Source organism: Folsomia candida, unplaced genomic scaffold, assembly GCF_002217175.1.
Source record: "Folsomia candida strain VU population unplaced genomic scaffold, ASM221717v1 Fcan01_Sc003, whole genome shotgun sequence".
Taxonomy (NCBI): Eukaryota; Metazoa; Arthropoda; class Collembola; order Entomobryomorpha; family Isotomidae; genus Folsomia; species Folsomia candida.
In genome coordinates, this window is record NW_019091195.1 from 11,580,625 (window position 1) to 11,598,218 (window position 17,594).

General features: G+C 38.3%; 1 protein-coding gene across 9 annotated transcripts in view; it reads left to right on the top strand.

Moving 5' to 3' along the window:
- LOC110846360 overlaps window positions 1-17,502 on the top strand; it is a 40,677-nt gene extending 23,175 nt beyond the window's left edge. For 3 of the 9 annotated variants that reach the window (XM_022093081.2, XM_035848960.1, XM_035848959.1), the window contains exons 14-29: window positions 723-808; window positions 1,008-1,083; window positions 1,157-1,258; window positions 1,334-1,460; window positions 1,530-1,570; window positions 1,651-1,731; window positions 1,819-1,914; window positions 2,032-2,061; window positions 5,101-5,320; window positions 6,696-6,855; window positions 7,387-11,008; window positions 12,986-13,055; window positions 13,136-13,189; window positions 13,691-13,854; window positions 13,936-14,048; window positions 14,627-17,502. In XM_022093081.2, coding sequence (XP_021948773.2) covers window positions 723-808; window positions 1,008-1,083; window positions 1,157-1,258; window positions 1,334-1,460; window positions 1,530-1,570; window positions 1,651-1,731; window positions 1,819-1,914; window positions 2,032-2,061; window positions 5,101-5,320; window positions 6,696-6,855; window positions 7,387-11,008; window positions 12,986-13,055; window positions 13,136-13,189; window positions 13,691-13,854; window positions 13,936-14,048; window positions 14,627-14,672 — 5,088 coding nt within the window. In that variant the 3' untranslated portion in view covers window positions 14,673-17,502. Of the gene's footprint in view, window positions 1-722; window positions 809-1,007; window positions 1,084-1,156; window positions 1,259-1,333; window positions 1,461-1,529; window positions 1,571-1,650; window positions 1,732-1,818; window positions 1,915-2,031; window positions 2,062-5,100; window positions 5,321-6,695; window positions 6,856-7,386; window positions 11,009-12,985; window positions 13,056-13,135; window positions 13,190-13,603; window positions 13,855-13,935; window positions 14,049-14,626 lie in introns of those variants that run through there. The other 6 variants (XR_004834230.1, XM_022093082.2, XM_035848961.1 and 3 more) reach the window with 6 other exon arrangements.
- The last annotated feature ends 92 nt before the right edge of the window (window positions 17,503-17,594 follow it).

Below are 17,594 nucleotides of genomic sequence, written 5' to 3' on the forward strand. Positions count from 1 at the left end.
ATTATATTTTGAGAATGAACTACCTGGTTTGTTTGTATGTATGTTTATATATGTATATGCGTTGGCTTTTATATTATTTGCTTGTATTTACGAATGTAAATTTTTTATCGTCCTAAAATTTATCATTTGATGGTGCCATGTACGATTTGTTTATAATTAATTTATGTTTCGCACGCGCTAATCAAGTAAAATAAAATGCTCAATAAAATTAAGTAATTAATATTATTTTCCAGCTTGTTGTTTTAGTACAAAAGTTTTTAGTGGTTCCTGAAGATAAACTACAAAATTCTAGCAATAGCGCGTTGAATCCCTTTTTTATTTAAAAAATAACTACTGAATGAATAATTGTTCAGGATTTTTTATAAACGTGAATGCAATTGCATGACTGAAGCCAATTTTACACTTTGCAAGCAACGCGACAGTAAAATAAGTGTGGCGACGAATGGCGAGAGAAAGTTTTCCCCACTTTCTCCCGGGTCCGTGCAGATGGTGTCAACTGTCCACTGACTCCCAGAGATTTATGCATTCCCAGCTTGGTCTCACCAATCTCAGATATTGAGAAAAATGCATACTGCAATGTGAACCTAAAATATACACACATAAGCACGAATTACCATGAATATAAATAATTCTATACACTTCATTTACCTTCATTTTACACCCATCTAAATATTAACCGATTTCCATTTCTAACTGTGGGAATGTTGAAAATTTCTATTCAGCTACTGGACAACGAGGATGACTGTCTTAAGCAATTTTTCATTTGTGAACTCAAATTTTTTCGGAAAATTGTGGCCGCTTTGGATAGGTAAGCTTTACAAATTTTAATATCTCATAATTAAATATGGAATGTATGGGGAAGCATCAACAAGGACTTTCTGATGAACAAAGTGAATCTGGCGTCCAGTCCTAATTTTAGGAACTTTGTTGTGCATCATACCCATACCAGTTATCTTGTTTTTAATTATTGGATTTCTTGTAATTACTTAATTTTAATGGAATTCTAGATACTTGATTCCAGCCCAATCAAGTCGACTGCTCACGAGTCAAGAGATACATTTAATTTTTGCAAATGTGATTAAGGTAAGACGCACAATATTTTCTGGTGGGTTTTAACAGACAAGACTTACTTGACTAACGTTCAATATTTAAATAGATAATTACTGTGACCAAGAGAATCTTAAGTTGCGTCGCAAGCGGATCTTCGAGCCCTGGGTGGAACCTTGGAGCAGTTCTTCTGTCTACGCATTCAGACCACGTATGAAATTACTCCCACTAACTAAATTAACCGTACACTCAATCTTAATTAATGCCACATTTGAAACCCCTGTAGTTGTCTGAAGTGGTATCCGCATATTCCGCATACGCCAAGGCATTGGGATATTCTTCAATGATCTTGTCTGACAAAATGAGTCTTCAAGAGTTTGCTCGCTTTGTTTTGGAAATTTCAGTGCCAAAGGGTATACTACAAAAGTAATAATTTAGTAGGTGGGCATACTTTCTACATGTTCCAAAATGTTGTTTTACAGGACACCTCGACATGACATCCTTATTATTTGCTCCTCTCGAGGTGCGTATCCATACTTGTGTATCGTACAGATTAATTGTTGGTAATTTTAATACTAATTGAATAATCAATTTCTATTTCAGCATTTGAGAAATATTTGTGAAATATGTGAAGAAATAAGTCACAGCAGTGATGCATGGGCGGAACTTTTCACCCATCTAAAAGTGCGTAAGAAATGAGGAAACTGACCGTATGGTTTAAAAGAGATTGTCACTCTTCGCACCATGCTAATCACTTTTAATGAATTTCAGGAATGTTATGCAGATATTGTTTGTGAAACCGATTTTATGGAGCCTATATCCCACGTCAGCATGAAAAAGAATCCGTTGTTATCCGTCCGTGATTTGGTACGTGAATTATTTTGAGTAAAATTTCGAATCAACCCGGGTGATTTGTATTATTCCGGTTTAAACCACATAAGAAATTCGATGATGTTCCCTGAGTGAAATCTGTTTTGTTTACAGGAAAAGCGGGTCGTTTCTACTAGTTGTCAGGTACATACATACATATGCGATTTGGATCTCAGACAGGCTACTTACTTATTTTCTTCTCAGAATGTAAAATTAATGACGATGTGTATGAGTGAGTTGTTTGTTTGGCTAGAGATCTTATTCGCCAAACATTTCCATTGTGCCTGAATCATTCGGAGGCAGCGTGTCCTCTTACACAAAAATGAACAATAGCATTAGTTCGCAAAATGTCTGCCTGTTATGCAATGTTGTCGACAATGTTGTCAACAATCAACATCCATTACTCCATTACTGCTTTTGTTGTAGTCAAAGGATCATCCATTTGGAAACGTCACATCACATTTTACACAATAGTTCCTAGTTTAGAGTTCTCTTGTACTTGCGTCTAGACTCGAGACGGACGCCATGTAAAAATAGGTTCTCTCCGAATTGTAACAAATGTTTTATGCGGATCTGTTTTTCGGTGACTTCTGTTAGACGTTCATTACCCTGCAGTAGAAATGAGTACATCATAACGGGGTTGACTCAAGGTTAGGCCTTAACACGTACATATACGTTTGCATAAATTTTCATACGTAACATATCTAATTCTCTATGATGCTCCATTGTGACATAAATAGACGTATGCACGTACAAACATTCTAACAAACACTATCTCGCATTTTCGGTAAAACTGAAAATCAATCAATCATTCTGCTAGCATTATGAGTTGTTGTTTACTTTAACATGTCCGTTACGTAAACTAGATAATTTGAAGTATGAAACATGCTCACCCTTTCATTTAGGTTTGGTAACTGTTGCATAAATAAATAGGTTCATAAGTCACTTGTATAACAAATTACTATGCTGGTTATTGATCATTACTATGATCGACACCCACTTGTTACATAAATTCGTCATTTACATAAGCAATCGTAGTTCTAACTAAATGATAAATATTAATAATTATTATTGTTGATGTGTTGCATGGACTCGTAAATTAGATGTTTCGTTGGAACATTATGTGTTACGAAAACGGATTACAAAAGTGGTCCATAAGAGATATCCTTGTGTCAAATTCATAAACCTTGATGTAGAGATACGTCATCATAAGAATTACTTGGATACCAGGAAACGACGTGCACTAATTTATATATTTAAGTTTATTGTTCACCTAAATTGTTGGAAGTAATCACCAACGCATACATAACTACACATACAATTTGGACTACTCGCGTTGCGTAATGGGTATCTTTGTACTATGATTATGGCATCAGGGTGGATTAGATCTCGTTAGGGTTATTTTTATATCTAAACTCGTCAAATGACAACAATTTTTAGCTCGTTATACAGACCTATGTAAGGAACATTAATTCTTAGAATGCCGGAGGTGGCCGTATATTCCCGTTTTGTCTAAAATAAGATTATCTTAATAACAATATTTTTCCGAAGGTTATTTTTCAGAGTTTCCCGACATTCCCCGATTAAATTTCTCATCATCTTGACTAATAATAATTAAACCTACGGTTAAGACTTCCAATATCTTGAATGCTTGCTTGTATAAACACTACTTCATTTGTCAAAAAAGCGGAGCATGGCAATTATTACAATGAAAGTATTTCTCACGAAATTGGGATAGTTGATAGTCAACTACAGCTTCACCTCTCAAATACAGAAAATCAATTTGTCCTGCAATAATAGGAAATGTTTAATATCAGAGAAACAAACAGTAGGGCTTTAACTTAGGACTTCAACTTCCTTAGCTCCCATATGTATGAAGCCTCTATCAGTATTTACTTATGTGAAATTAGAGTCAGTCCTAAATATTTGGGTTTTCCCTATCTTTTTGTTAAAAATGGAACATTGAAGAAATCCTAAAATAGGATATCTTCTAAAAGTTTGTTCTAATAAATGTTTGCTATCTTCGTTTAATTTTATGGCTGACGGTGGTTAAGTTCTCCACAAAGTAATCATCAACGAAATCTTCAAATAATGAACCTGAAAAACAACTTGTAGTTACTTTTCGTATAGCAAGCACAGCAATTTGTCAACATTAATACAAAATATTTCCTCAGATTGGTTGAACATGTGTGGGAGATAAATTTCCCTAAAGTTGAAATTAGTCGTCGCCTTCAGGGAAAACGTGGGAGAAAGTTCTATTATTGGGAAAGTAGGATGCGTAGAACCAAATTTTAGCTACTTCCTGTCACATGCTGTTTTTGTGACTGGAATGAACTACACATCATTTAGTGATCTAATATGAATTGTTTACGACGTATTCTTTTTCAGTCAAATATCTATACAGAATCAGTGAAAACCCAAATTTTCGTTGACTTCTTTTTGCCTACGTGAGCTTTGTCATGTCGATTCAATAAATTGTTTACAGCAAAAAATTGGTCTTCACATCGTACAAATCTTTAGTCATGCCAGGACATGCCAGGGGTAAACTTCTTCAAGATTATAGAATAGCATGGCAAATTTTCTACTGGTTGACAGGATTGGTTAGAGAAAGTTGCATATTTATAAATCATCGTGTGCCTTGTTACTTGTTTAATCATGCATTTGTTCTCTAATTCCTTATGCTTTTTGCCCAGCACTAAACTTGTTGACAACAAATTCCAGGGGGACAAACGTACGTTCCTGCATGTTAAATTATAACTCAAGGCCAACGATACAATGCTTACATGCATGCATATATGCACAATACGTCAATTTATCATCTGTCATACAGTAAATACATTTAGATACTTGCCAGCAGTTGTTGACAAACAAGATCTTTTTAAATTACTGTCCACGCTTCGTCATGTTCTACATATCACTACACATTTTCGACAAGAAGTACATGTGTACATGAACAGGGAACGGACCTTTTTTCAACAAAAGCGTTGAGCTCGAAACATATTTATGTGCCCGTGTATAATCAGAGGCTTATTGAACATGAACTTCGACAACAATGCATGGATGGTGCAATCAGACCTTCAGCATATTTTTTTGCTTGATAAACTCGACACATTCAAGGAATAAAATATGCCCTGATTACCATGTTTCTGGAAGTCAACTAATTTTGTTTACTACTTTTTTCAGCCGGTGAAAGTTTGCGAGAAGGGAAGACGGTGGCTTTTTGGGAGCAGACTTTTCAAGAAGGAGTCGGATGGGAGTTGGAGCCCCGTGTGGGCATTTCTTTTTTCGGACATCGTTGTCCTCACTTCTCATACGACGAGGGATCGCGTATTCTTCGTCAAAGAAAGCCCAATCCGCCTTGAGGACGTGGTTACGCTACACTTCAACCTCCCCCGTAAACATGGTGCGTCACATACGTATAATTAGTACATTTCCTGTCGTAGGTCTTACATAAATACGTACATACTCGTTCTTGTTGTATCCGACTTTCTCCAACGATTTACTTGCGTACACTGAATGAATGGAGGGGCAATCAGAGAGATGAGATGGCCACTTAAGGTTTCGGAGAAGCGACATACATAATATGCAATAATGTTAATGTGCACTCTATCACGCCGGAGACAGCGTGTTATGTAGTAGAAGAAAGCATGAAAATTGCCTCCTCCGTGTTCTAAGTAAAATATAAACAACAACAACAAGACTTTCAAGGTTTTCTCTTCCTCCTCTTTTCCTTGTTGTATCTTGTGGACCACATCAAAGGGCGGCCACACTACGAAACCAAATGATGCGCATCAGTAGGAAAACATATATTTATAACTGTTTTTGGTTGACGCTGGCACTTCTTTGCCTAGAACGGCTTTTTATCCCGCTGGATTATTTTTGAGTCGTGTGGTGATTGCTTGAATAAACAATTGGTAATCATCGAACCACGAAAACAAGCAAGACGACGCTCTTTTCGTTCAATGTATGGTCAGGGATTACTGATAAAGAAGCTGTGAAAATGGGAAACTTGTTTTCATTTTATTCCGGTTGTTCGCTTCTCCCAAATTTGCATATCAAAACGGGGAAAATATTGAATGACGCCTCTGGTTTGACGGAAATAGAATTCAATGCGTAGTGCATACATAAGAGAGATGAAAGCTTCGTTTTACCCAATTTCAGAGGAATTTTATTGGCTCTGATAACTCCTGGTTCAGTTTGCTTACTTTTGAATTGAAGTGGGCCTGCCCAACGTGAACCACTCCTATTAAATGGTAGACGTATCAATCCATGGATTCAGCACGAACTTGAATGGTTTTCTGCGAAATTGGGATTAGTGGTGGCTCTCTCATCTCACAGAAAATCAAGGATTTAAAGGAGCAGTCATACCAGTTATACAATTTATTTGTGCATGGGCTGAGAGTACTTATGAAACCATAGAGTTGGTTTCGTAACGCCACATCAAAGACATATGTATGTAATTTGGTAGTTGTGAAGCCATTTACAGCGTGATGACGCCCAGTAATCTGAGAAAATTGAATAAGCTAGTTCCGGTCCTAAACCACTACTCTACGTAATCCAATAATTTTCATATTGGGCACGGAAATGTAACTTATTTTGATTATATTTTTGAGAAATACGTACGCATACGATCGAAGTCGTAATAGTCAGAGGCATAAATCATGTTTACAGAGAATGTGCGTATATGTATTTGCACCTTTCTCGGATTTAATATTAAAGATGGTTGATTATAATTCCGTACCTAACGTTTGACAAAACGGTATCTTAATTTTTTTTAGAAAATGAGTTCAGACTCTTGTTTGAACCGGAACCAGTCTACCATTCCCGATTGGACAAACTCCTGCCACTACATCGGAACAAGAAATCGAGTCAAATTGCTTTAAGGGCACCAAACATTCAGTTGAAGAGCATATGGAAACTCTTGTTGCAGCGACAAATGTAAGTGAATACTGACGACACTTTATGAATGTTAATCGTATTACGCTTCATTCTTGCTTTCACTTGTATTTTTCATCAAAAATAATACTTACATATCGAGTAACACTATTTGCTATCACAGACACCGACCACTATCATTTCTATTCCGAAATCCGAATACAGACGAAATACATACGTACATATACTCAATTGCGCAAAGACAATACAAAAAGTACAATATTATGTAAACAAGAGGGTATTGAATAGTTAGAATTTTCATTCAATTTAGTGATTGTAAAACATAAATATACATGTATACTTCAGTACACTGAGGAGGAAAGCTTCACTACTTGCCCCTCTCAGATTTCGATGTCCTATGGACAGTAGAAGTAGTGAAGCTCTCCGCCGGAGTCATATCACTCTCTTATTGTTAAATATTTCTTTCCACATCCCAAAAACTGGACTTGCATAATTTCACGCTTATATAAACTCCCTGACATTCTACAAGTGTTATTTAAAATGCATGCTTATGTTGCTTACTCTCTAATCTAGAATAACCTTAAACACAAGACTTTCAAAGTCGGCCTCCTCCAACTTCTCCATCTCCGAGTTCTGTGAACGGTTTCCAATCACACCTCAATGTGAAGACGAGAAAGAAGACCACCCACCAGCGGCACGAGACAAAAGTAGTAGTGACTACAAGAAAGGGGGGGCTGGTAATGGGCTGCCTGTTCCCACAGTCGGTGGTCTTGCCAAGACATCAACGACAGCAGCATCAACCTCAATTTTTGATCGACAAAACCTTCCTGACGAGAGAAATTTGAGTGTGATTAAAGAGGAGAGGAGTTGTAGCCAGTCGAAACCGCAGATGAAGCCGTATGCTCCTGACGGATTATCGAGCATGTCGAAAGAACTTCTCAAAAGCCGCGTTCCTCGTATCCTCCCCGCGGAACGTAAGGGCAGGGCGGTGGTGGATTCCATTCCTGAAGAGATCAAGGTCTCGATCCAACCACGACATGACCCAACTGACACAATTGTTGAACATTCTGCCAACCAAACTTCCCTTTCATCTGTCAATTCTAATTGCTTTAAAGCCTCAAGGATTGACATTGAGGTAGCGTCAAACAAAACCAAATCCCCGTTGTTAGACGACCCTCGATCGGTTACGAATTCCAGAACTGCGAATCCTGGAACAGATTCGTGGTCTGATAAAACTACAAAGTCCCAATTTACGTCCACATCCTCCAATAAATACCAACAACTTCCTTCCACCTCAACAGATATGACTGTCGAGTCCAAACCTAGTCCTTCCCCAACAAATAATAATAACAACAATGAAATTATAGACTTTAATCAAACGTCCCGAGCAAGTGAGAAATGTCCTTGTGCGGTGGAGAAAGTTGGGCTGTCGATGGAAGGCACGTGCAAAGTTGGTGCCACCAGAACTGCTCGCAGCGGAGATGATATTTCAGTTTCATGTGCTACAAAAGTCCAAGTGGAGAGCAATTCCTTTGATAGAAAGCCTCCTGCAGTGAAACCAAGAACCCAGACAGGAAGATCATCACAAGTGAGTAAAGATGCTTCATCAGAAAACGTAAAAATTGAGTCACCTCGTCCAGCTCCACGTCCAGATTTACAACAACGAAATATGCTGGCTTCTTCTTCCCCATCCCCTGCACCATCACCGTCCATGAGCAATAATAGAGTTGAAGCTTTAAAATATGAGGGCATTGGATCGTCGGGTTTGATAAAGTCAAAACCAGGGTCAAAGATTATGACTAATGCTACACTTAAGTCTCGTCACCAAGAACTACTAGCTCAAAAGGAAGGTCAAACCATAATTACGATGGTTGAAAAGCCTTCCTCTAATTCCGCGAACGATACTGATTGCATTTTGATAAGCCAACACATTGAGCAGGTAGCACCCACAGGCACCAAGGACACAAAGGACGCCTCGTCCTCGCCTCTACTTGCTCCTCGGTGCCAATCCGAAAATGGGTTTGTGAAGCCCAAGTCTGTCCATACAGACTCGCCAATTCTGACGGGATTTGGATCAGAAAAATCTCGCAGAAGAGTGTTGTATGACTACAAAATCCAAAGAGATTACCCAGAACTTTTCGGAATTAGCCCGAAAGACCGACGCTCCTATATAAAACAACTCGCAGAGAGACGACCAGATAATGATAAGCCACTCATTGCACCTTATTATTTCTCACCTCTCCCCACACCCAAATTTGCCAAACGACAAGACCCAGTGGTTCCCGACCTGGTTCCCAGTTTCCCACCTTCTTCTCAACCCATACAGCCCAGTAGTAATAAAATGGGCGTAGGGTCTCAATGTAACAATTCTCCCAATCTCAACACCCAGAAGGGTAGTAGCACTGTTATGAAAATTTCAAGTAAACCAGTAACTTCAACGGCCCCAGCCTTAAATCCTCAGAGTTCTAAGCTTTTCAATGACTTGAAACAAAGGTTGGTACAGCAGAACTTGGTGGAGAGTGATGCGGATGGTGGTGAAAGGTCAAATGAAGAGAATGAGATGAGCTTGGAGGATATGGCGCGAGGGATTCTAAGAAATGTCCACTCTGACGAGGAGGAGGAGGAGGAAACGGATGAGGATTCTCAGGAATCTGACGAATGTCAATTGGGCGCAGAGGTGAGAGCTCAAGTTCACCGACAACGAAGTCCGGAAGAGTCTTCGAACGACTCTGGAATTAGTGATGAGTTGACTGAGAAAACCAAGACAAAGGAAAACAACGAAAGATTTCAGTCCAACGTGGCAGTAAATTCATCAGAGGTAAAAATTTCCTCTAAAATCAGCAATTCAATTGTAACACATTGCGACAAGATGCAATTATTGCCTAATAAAACAGCACCATCACATGCTTGCATTTCATCATCACAGAAAGCAAACCAAATGAATACTAAGATAGATCTCTGTCATGTCTGTTTTGAAGGCGAAGAGAAGACTGGAGTGGAGGGACTTTTGGTACTGAAGGCTGACAAGTCACAGGCTGACAAGTGTACAGGAACGGACGATGAATACTTTTCTCACACCTTGACCACCACCCCCACCACAACTTCTTTAGCCAATCAACCTGAAAAACCAATGCGAATTCTAATGGCGGAACGTCGAGAAGCTTTCTTTGCTAGTTATGCTAACCAACAAACCTTATCATCGTATTCTTCCTCAGCCACTGGCGTCGCCGCCTCCTCCTCCTCCTCATTCCGAATAAATAACAGCTCTTTATATTCCCCTCATCATCAAACCTACTCTTCTTTCTCCCACTCACATTCTTCCTCCTCTTCTTCCTATGCAAGAATGGTGGTGGAAAACGAGTCTCCGCTCAAAGTAAAAATCCTGAACGGCGGCACCCTGCTCACTACCCACCCCGAATTAAAAACCGGTGCGAAATCTCCCCCTGAAGAAAGGGTGCAACTTATGCGGTTTCCAGAAAAAGAAAGAAACGCACGTTTAGAACATGTGGAATCGTCGGACGATTCAACTTCATCTGATTTGGCGTCTGCATCCCCTGCTGCAGAAAATGGGACGACAGACCCTTCGTGGTCGTCATCCTCTAGCTCGTTGGCAGGAGGAACGACGAGTTCCAAACTGGAAGAGCCTTCCACGTCAATGAGCACTTCGGGTGCCACATCCATTTACAATAGTTGCCCAATAAACAATAATCACAGCCAAGTTGCCTCCACGTCTTCCCTTACCAAAGTATTTATGAGTGATTTTACAAATGGCCTCCCTAGCACTAGCTTCTGTAATGGATCCTTGAGTCTGTGTGGAAATAGTTATGGTGACAGACCTGAAATCGTTGTAACGCAAGAGTCCCCAGAGACCCCCACAGTTCGAAATGGCTGTAACAGTGATGGTGAAGAGGACGAGGACTTGGTGGGCAGCAACGGGAGTAAGTCTTCATCATATGCGAATTATCACGGCGACATAGGGAGCAAAAAAGGTTTCCTTCGCGTTGGGTCAAATGACAGCACCGTGGAAAACTTTGGTGACGATGACTACATTTTTGACGAGGAGGATGAGTTATCTCAGTGTTCCGTGACCACAATAAACAGATATGGGACTTATGAAAGCTTGGAGAAAATTGAAGAGAGTGATGATGGGGCTGGAAATTTGCCTGATTTCTCCAACAAAATGACCAGATCTAAGGTAAATGCATATACCATTTTGCTAACGCAGATAAGTAATTCGATACATTGAAGTTTGTACTCCTACATCAGCATTTTAATATTCTTGATAACTAGATCATTGATCCGATTTGAAATTATATTGTTTGTACACATTTAGATATCTCTTCAAGCACTTTTTAGCCCGAACCAGGGCTTAAAATTATTTATTAACATAAACATTGATAAAGTATGAAATACACTTAGTTGGCTTGGGGAGTAGAGGAAAAACCCGATGTTGGTGGGTTGGGAAAACCTTTACTTGATCCGGATAGGCGTCCGAGATCACCATTCGGCCCCTTACAGGATTTTTGTAAATAAAACGACCTATCATTTAAAATATAAAATAATTCTTCTAATCCTCGTTGACTGGGGACAGCTCCCATGATTGATGCCGCATTCCCGCGTTGAACTGCCAAACTGATCCGTTGAATGAGAAATGTTGTTGACATTGGTCCAGTGACATCCTTCATCCTCCTCCCAACATCTTGGATGAACTTCAACCCTTCCATCCCCCATACTCCTGATGTCTCGACAGCCACCGGAACAAAGATATATTGTTTTTCAAGTTCAGAGTAAAGTTTGTGTTTTTTGGTCTCGGCTAGTTTTGCTGCTGTGCCAGCATGTCTAAGTGTGTGAGAGAGATAAGAGGGGGCAAAAGTGTCTGTACATATAAAGTCCCATATTAGTGAGCGTCCCTGTTTGTAAGGTATTAGTGTTAGACCATCCGGTCTTTTTCCATCTGTCCTACAACACCCTAATGTCCTACAACACCAGGGCTTATGTAATTGTCATGTCCGTCTGTCTGTCTGTCTGTTTGTCTGTCTGTCTGTCCGTCTGTCTTTCGATAACTCTCGAACGAGTTGACCGATCAACTTGAAATTTTCACCATATGCATATTGGACAAAGTTAGGAAACGAGTTCGAAGATGGGCCAAATCGGTCAGGTGGTTGACCAGTGGGGGTCATCGGAGTGGGTGGGGTAGTATGCACCAAAATTTCAAAATTGCTATAGAGAGCTGAAATTTGGTACAGAGGTTGCTAATGGCTCCTACGAGATAAAAATGACTTCAAGTTGGAAAATTTTTTATCTTGAGTGACCCTAGGGGGTGACCCATACTGATTTTTCAAAATCGTCATATCGAGCTGAAATTTGGTAGATAAGTTGCTTATGGGTCTTAACGGAGGAATATGACATGAAATTGATAAAATTTTTATCTAGAGCGACCCTATGGGGTGACCCGTACCGATTTTTAGAAATTAGCATAGAAAGCTGAAATTTGGACCAGAGATGCTTACTGCTTTCTCATGAAATAATATGAAGTTAAATATGACAAAAATTAACCAGAGGGGCTATAGAGGCGACCCCCACTGGGAAGTATTCAAGGACAAGGATAGTAAATATTTTTAGAATTTGGAGCCTAGTAGTACGAAAGATTGATGCTAGTTAACCCACAAATTAGTGTAAAATAGTAGCACATAATTTTATAGAAAACTACTGACAAACATGGGTTTACTAATCACTCCTGGTTCGGGCTAAGCAAAGCTGTACTGATAGGTTTTCATCATTACATTGCAGCTAATACCTTTTCATACTTCAGTTGGAGCCTTTGACATTTTCAATCACTTCTAGCTCCCATTCTCTCATTTTAGATTTTATTTGCTTTAGTCCAGTTGCAATGTTTTTCATAGATAACCCCTTAAACAGTGAACGGAATTTTGTCCACTGGAACCCTACAACACTGTTGATGAACAATCTGATATTAGTTTTATATGTAATCACAGTGAGTAGCGTCACTAATTTTAATCGACATGACACGTGAATTGAATATTTGTTGTGACTAACATTAGCGAGAATGGAAATCAGTGTGTTAATCGTATGCACTGTTTTTGCAAACGTCTCAAACTTTATCTGCAATTGTAATTGTGTATAAAAAGCTGACTATGTTCTATAACCTAAGGCTCGCTTCACGTTTGATGACGATGACTCTGACGATGACAACGATTTGTTTGAAGAAGATTTTGAATCAGGTACTAAAGTTGTTAACAGTATGCATACGTAAATATGTAGAAATTATTGAGCAGCATTGGAAATAATTAACTTTCTTTAGATTTTAACTTCCGGTTCCCATCTCAAATTCAAGACAACACTTACAGTAAGTTCAGTAAGTTACATATTTTTGTTGTACATTTGTTACAGTCGCAGTTAGAAAATCCAGTTAGTTCTTTCACTTTTTGCTTACCGTTTGTGTGAGTGTGTGAGAGAAAGATTGATCCTACCTTCACTATATTTGTTTAATGACTGTACAACTGTACTTACTAATGTGTACTTGTGGAATAGATTATAGGCAAATTGCATGTATGAGTATTGATATGAGTATGAGTATACAAATAAGTATTGCTTTTCGGAAATAATTCATAAGGTCATTAGAAACGTACGAGAATAACGATGCTATACTAACTTTTTTCTGACTAACATTTTACTATTACAAAGATTTGTGTATGTATACATAGCTTTCAAATTAGTTTTCTGTGACCTTTCGGCATAACCGTTCTTTTAACGATAACACAATTTATAGTGCATGCGAAACAATACTAACACGAGCATCAAGCTACCATGAAACTTCTTCGACAACCGGCTGACTTTAGACCTGGCTGTTGTAAAGGTGTTTCTCGTCTGGGTCCTTTGCCACCATTGCTGGAAGAAGATTTCGAGGACGACATGTACGATGAACAGCGGGCAGGATGCAGTTCGGCAGCTCTTCCTGGTGGCAACTTGACATCTGCGACGAGTCTTGTGAACGGGGCCACGTTGCGAGCGAGGCATGAGGTATGACACTTTTTATGGCTTTCTTCACCCTTTTCTGAGAAATCACAACTTCCCCCAATGTCTTTCCTCTTGTTCTCAAAGACAGGTCTGAGACACGATAACAGCTTTCTTCTTGCTCGGCTTGCCACCATGTACGCTCGCAGCACCATCAACAGCCCCCTCAAAATTTTGAGAGACCTCTGGCTCAAGAAACGGTATGCACCTCATGCTTGACTTCATACGAACTGTTTCACCTGTCCTTGGTTTTACATTTCTTTTGGTTCAAATTCAAACAATAAATCACAAATTGCTCGACTGGATGATTCTTTAAGCTATAATCTGTCACAAATATGCACACTAAACAAGATTGCCACAATATGTTATGAGAATATGTTTCTAAAGTCATATTTGAGTTTAAAACTCACCCAAATACGAATTAAACATATTTTAAAACTAATCTATCTACTAATTTTTATTTTACAAAAGAAAGTTTCTCTGTTTATTACAATATTTATAAAATCGCGTACTTTATGTATACATGTACATATATTCTACTTCGATATCACTATCGGGGTACGTACATACATACAAATATAACGCACATGATGGGAAAGTTAGAGACTCTAACTTTCTTTATCACTCTAACTTTGGATTATAGTTACAAAAAAGGTATTCGATTTAGTTTTCTTGCAACTGCTAGGTTTCTTATTATTGAGCACCAAGTGCTAAATTGATCCATGAATACTACTAAATAATTTTGTATTGAACTTTGTATAATTCTTGTTCATTATAGATACCGTCAATCTGAAGACTGGAAGTATAAGCAGTATAAAGAGTAAAAGTGGAAGCAGACGACAAGGATGAACATTGTGGACGCCTTTCACCCATATTCACCCATCCAAACTTCGATAGGAATTCTGACTTCGTGTAACTTTAACATTTTCAAAAACTGTTTCGAATCAAGTAATTTCTGCATGACTTGAAGGATTGCGCATGCTACTCAGCTCCAATATGATCTTTAGTATAGACAGTTTTAACCATCAGCATGTAATATATACAACACAAAACTGGTGTTGCGTATTTATCAACTATGCAGATACATAATTATATCTTTCTAAACAAAAAAACTTTCCAAAGGTACTTTTACTTTTTTCAAGAGTAAGTTCCAAATATGTAACTATTGTAATAGTTGTGCAATCACATTGCCAAAGACACATCTGATTTTGTCCAAAAATAGAGTATGTGAAATATACCGGTTAGGTAATTGTGTGATCAAGCATCTAGGATTTGAGACATTTTCGTCTGTTTACTAAAACGTGCATAAGAATACTGTGTAAAACTTTTACTGTTCTTCCACTTTGGCTTAGTTGAACATAGTCAAAACGCCTACGCAATCTCTTACTGAAACTGAAAAATTGAAAAGTTGAAACTTGCGATTGATCGTACGACATATACTCACTCACAGACAGTCAGTTGATTTACTTATATTTGATCTCAACTTCTGACAACCGTTACGAGTTCGGGTTGTAAGTTACATAAATCCTCGGTCGTGAATTCGGATGTAGAATTATAATTCTATCCTTTACCAATCTGTCATGAATGTGACCACATTGGAGCACATTGCACATAATGTGACTTTCTACATACTTAATTGAGGAAAGGATACCTTTCTACTATTGTTGTAACTCATAATATCCTCAAATTTCAAAGTTGTTGCTTTCTGGCAAACATGCGAAATCATGAAGCAACTATTTATCTAATGGGCATGTTATGCAAACGATGCACACTGACACGTAGCTGTTGGTATCGTCATTATCGATAAGCGGTCTGCACGACCCACAACTGGTCATGCACACATAACATGCAGAAGTAATATAGAAAATAACTAATAATAGCACACGGTCAGAATGCTATTTTGAGTTGCTTTCAGTGTTTCTGATAATTACGGAATGAAACGGCTATCTCTCCGACCAATCAAAATACTTCAACGAAATAACAAATACAACGAAGTTTCATTTGTCACATTTTCCAATTATGTACGTTTGGCTGTGGAGTGTGATTCCTATTTGCCCTTTGGATATGTAGGATGAATTATCTTTCATCAGAGTCTCAATTGAACACTCTGATGGCTAAAATTTGCACTTCCGAATCATTCGAGTGAGTGAGTGTCGTATTTTCTCCCACTTTCTCTACTATGGACAGACACACATTTATAAGTAAATACATACGTCTATATATAAGTTCACTCAACTAATAAATAGATAACATGGTGTAGTACTTAACATGCACTGTGACCACCACCACGCCATTCTGTGACTTTCTCAGCTTCTTGTTCGCAGTGCGTACAGTCAATATTACGTCGCCCTCAAACACGCCCCAGGAACTAGCAGTAGTAGAAAGTTGTCTATATATAATTTTCCAAAAATACAACAGTCACACCTACCTACCTCCCCACATAATTTCATCCTACGAGTATTTTATTCTCGTATTTCGGCATTCTCTCTACTACTATTTAGGGCATAGACGCGTAAGTGGATTAATAGTAAACATGGTCATGTTATGAAATGTAAATAGGAAAATGGGACAGTTAGCAAAGTCAGTTATGATGACTGTGATGACGTCAGTGGGCGAAGGAAGATGGAAACGTCCTGCAAAGAGAATTACTACATATTACTGCTACACATTTCTATGACTCATTGTTAGCATAACTAACTTATAGACATTGGCTGAATAAAAGTCGAGCATTATTCCATCCTCATCTCCGAACAAAGACCTGGTGATGACGATGTAGGATTCCAGTCCTTGAGAGGAAAGCAAGTCATCTGCTCACTACGTAAGTATGCACGAGGAGAAGGAGAAAGAGGAGCGAGAGTTTCGTTAGTTTCAACTGAACAAGTGGACGAGAGATATTTGTGTAATTTCGACTTTCTCTCTACTTCTTCTTCTTTAGTATCCGTGTCATGTCCATTTAGGTCAATGCTGTTCACACTTTTGTGGACTTGAGGCAATTTTACTACGTCGCGTTGTCAATAAAGGTTAGTGAGACCCACTGTGTAAAGTATGTATTTTAAAAATTGAGATTTTCTCCAACCATCAATTACGCAACAATAATAATAATCAACACAAACTAAAATGTGAGCTGCTGTCGTTTGTATGCATAAAAAACCAACTTTATTGTACTGTATGTATATGCCAACGTTATTAAGGATGTGTACCTGAAAAGTTTAATAAATAATTTTTGACTTCCATGCCCGTCTATTTTCTATTTCTCGTCTTGTCCTTGTCATAATCGGAGCATTTTGATAACGATCGATCGAGTGAGTGTGAGTACATACATACGATTATCCGGGTGAGAGAATGTTTGGACCTGTATTTCTGTGGTCCACATGTTGCACATCCTTCAAAAATATTTTTCGTATGAAATCTCCTTTCTAACGAAACCCAGTGTTTGCGTTTATCATGTATTTACCAACTAACGGGATATTATATATTGCTCAGCATTTACATAAATATTCTATAAATCCAAACGCATGCCGCATGTTCAATATATTCACCTGAATGTACATATACTAAGTAATTTCTTTTATGTTGTGAAAGAATAACTTATTTACTACCGTTATTGTCTCTAATATTGAAGAAAGAGATTAATAAATAACTTTGAAATGAAAATGTTTGACATGTTTGCTTGTTGTTTACCATTATTCATCAAAGATGCGAATTGGATATCAGTCTTAATTAATTTGTTGCTTTGCATAAAGAGG